This window comes from Sitodiplosis mosellana, unplaced genomic scaffold, assembly GCF_009176505.1.
Source record: "Sitodiplosis mosellana isolate CC-2019 unplaced genomic scaffold, AAFC_SMos_1.0 Smas_scaffold_27, whole genome shotgun sequence".
Taxonomy (NCBI): domain Eukaryota; kingdom Metazoa; phylum Arthropoda; class Insecta; order Diptera; family Cecidomyiidae; genus Sitodiplosis; species Sitodiplosis mosellana.
This window is the reverse complement of record NW_022595269.1, coordinates 340081-343071: the sequence shown is the minus strand read 5'-3', so window position 1 is coordinate 343071 and position 2991 is coordinate 340081. Positions and strand designations below refer to the sequence as shown.

General features: G+C 33.7%; 1 protein-coding gene across 1 annotated transcript; it reads left to right on the top strand.

Moving 5' to 3' along the window:
• Positions 1–200: 200 nt before the first annotated feature.
• Positions 201–2576, top strand: LOC129568907 (protein artichoke-like). Its single transcript, XM_055447249.1, has 2 exons — positions 201–2072; positions 2147–2576. The coding sequence occupies exons 1-2, from the start codon at positions 488–490 to the stop codon at positions 2539–2541; spliced, it is 1980 nt and encodes a 659-aa protein (XP_055303224.1). The 5' UTR covers positions 201–487; the 3' UTR covers positions 2542–2576.
• The last annotated feature ends 415 nt before the right edge of the window (positions 2577–2991 follow it).

Genomic DNA, 2991 nt, shown 5'->3' with positions numbered 1-2991 from the left:
ATATAAATGAATGCACGAATGGCAAAATCAAACATGTCCAAGAAATGAAACACAATTTCAAGTTCATTCGAGTAAATTAACTCTGTATCATCGTGACAAAAGGTTAAAAAAAAATATACGCAATCGAATATTTGCCGAGACACACTCGGAGTGAAATCGTTCAATCTGCGAAATCAAATTGATCAAAATGAAATTGAGCATACTGTATGTTTTGATATTGGTGCTCCAAAATGTGAACACAGATACGGGACCAAAGAGATCCTGTAATCCGATTTATAATCACCTAACAAACTCGTTGGAAATTATTTGCAAAAATGTCAACGGTGCCGAATCTGGAAGTGATTGTATTTCTAAGCTATTCGATGTAAATGGTTTATTTGAACGTGATGAAACCAGGCGTAAGGTGAAAGAAATTAGAATCGATGGATGTAAAAATGCTGTAAATTATTCGTTGTTGTCCAAATTTGAACATTTAAACGTATTTGATATGTCACATGTTGGATTGACTTCTGTCGGCTATTTGCATTCGAAATGTCTGCATTTAAACGTATTCAATGTTTCTTTCAATGAATTTCGTGAAATTCCACATAGACTCACTTCGAAAATGCCAAATGTAACCGTAGTTGATATTTCACACAACGATTTGGAAGACTTGCAACTGTACAATTTCTGGTATAATCACAAATTAACCACTTTAAATATTTCACACAATAAACTGCTCACGTTTTATACATGGTTGCCCGTAAATTTGCGCGAGCTAGATATTAGCAATAATCGAATAAAATCAATTTCATATGGGATTTTCAATGGATTAAATCAATTTAAAGTGTTAAACATAACGAATAACCCAGTGCGAATGAATTATAATTTTCTACGGATTTTATTGTCCTCATTTGTTACACACACTACAATGGAATTGGTTGATGAAGTTGAGCTACGACGCGGGGAAATGTTTGATGATATTGAAATAACGATAGATATCGAAGACGAAATCATTTTTCGCATTGTCAGACGAGAAAATGAGCTCATACAAAGTAAACGGTGGTTCAAGCATTTGCATGTTTTTATATTTGAATACAATAAACGAGATAATACCAAAGCTTTAATCAATCTATTGGGATCATCAATTCGACACGTGGAATTGACAGGAAGTTATGTTGGAGAAATTGATGCAGATAAATTTGAAGAGTTTTGTCATTTGAAAACGCTAATTTTATCAAATACTGGCTTAGTGAGCTTTTCCCTACGTCACATCACACATATTACGAAACTGGAATTCCTCGATGTTTCTGACAATAAATTAGAAGAAATCGGCAAATCAACATTCTTTTCAGATGCCGATAATTTGAAGAAGTTGTGCATGCAAGGGAATCATATCACGAATATGAAAAAAGTATTAGAATCTTTGGCACCATCTATGGAATATCTGAATTTAAAAGAAATGAATCTAACTAATTTTGACTTTGTCTCGATTGAGCATCTCGACCAATTGAAAGAGCTCGACATTTCAAGCAATAATTTGCAAAGGATGTATTCCATGCCGATTTTGAGAAACTTCTACAAATTGTCAAAATTCCTTGCGTCTGATAATAATCTAGAGAACGGCGGTAATTTGATACAAAATTTACCGTCAGCATTGGTTGAATTGGACATGTCTGGAAATTACGTGGGTGAAATAACTGCGAATATGTTTTTTACATTGAGGGAACTACAGTTTTTACATTTGAGCCGTACAAATCTCACTAGTTTTACCTTCGGTGCAATTGAATATCTTACCAAACTTTACTGGCTTGACATTTCGAAAAATGGTTTGAGGAAAGTGAATTTTGCATTATCGTCAAAAGATTCAAAGTGCCGTTTAAATTGGCTTCGTTTAGATGAGAATGCTTTGACCGAATTGGACACACTTTTGCCAGAGCAATTTCCCGCACTTGGCACATTGGGCATTACAAAAAATCGATTCTCTTGCACATATTTGGAAAAATTCAAAACTCCATGGATACAATCACGTAAATTCATCATCGATTTCTTTGACCAGGGATGTTTTAAACAAACCGATAAAATTCCTACAGGTAAGCTAGTGATGAGTTCTACTGAAGTTGTGAAGCTTTAGTTTTACATTGCAATATTTGAATATATATTCCAGGAGATGATAAATCATCGAATGTGGCACTGTATGCAGTTCCTTTTGGTGTACTAATGATCATTGTTGTGGCTGCCATTGTGGTGTACTTGATATTACGTCGAAGGCGATCTAAGAGGAGTGAAGTGCAGACTACTGTTGTGTACAATCAAAATGGACCGGCCAATAAATTTGGATTCGTTAACGATGCAATGGCAACAACCAGCAAGTTGAATGTAAAGGAAGATCCCACCGATCATATCTACGAAGAAATCAAAGAGAATCCCATCGCGTATGATCAACTTAGATTCAATTCCAACCTCAAACGGATGCCAATTCCAATACCAATGCCATTTGCACAACATACTCTCAATCACTATGACAATGCTAGGCTTCTGAGGCGCGAATATAAATCTTGAATTTTTTTCGCTTTATCACACTTCGTCGATTGTGAACAGTGCTTGCTGCTTACTGCACATAAAGTTAGAACTTAATGATTATTTTATCACTCATATCAAAAATACTTAATTATACTCATGTCTTTATACTAAAATCATATTCTATCAAGCAATTTGTTTTTTTCAACTAAAAAACTTATGTATACCTTCAAATGAATCAAATAAATATAAATGAATTCAACGCTTTTACTGAAACCAAAATTCCGTGAAATTGTTGCTAAAAAAAACGTTTAAAAAGCAAAGATAAAGAAGCATGAATATCGAAATATAAACCATAATTGGATCGATAATTTGAGAAATAATTAACAATTTGCATGAAAGCAGACTTTTGCCAGGAATTGATTCATTATTTTATTTTTAGTTTTTCTATGATAACAAAATTTACAGTCAGAGAATTAAATTGAGAATTGA

Excerpts from the sequence above, each read along its gene's own strand:
- LOC129568907 (XM_055447249.1), top strand. The coding sequence starts at position 488 with ATGTCACATGTTGGATTGACTTCTGTCGGCTATTTGCATTCGAAATGT. Across the intron at positions 2,073-2,146 it reads AACCGATAAAATTCCTACAG|GAGATGATAAATCATCGAAT; the intron begins GTAAGCTAGTGA and ends TATATATTCCAG.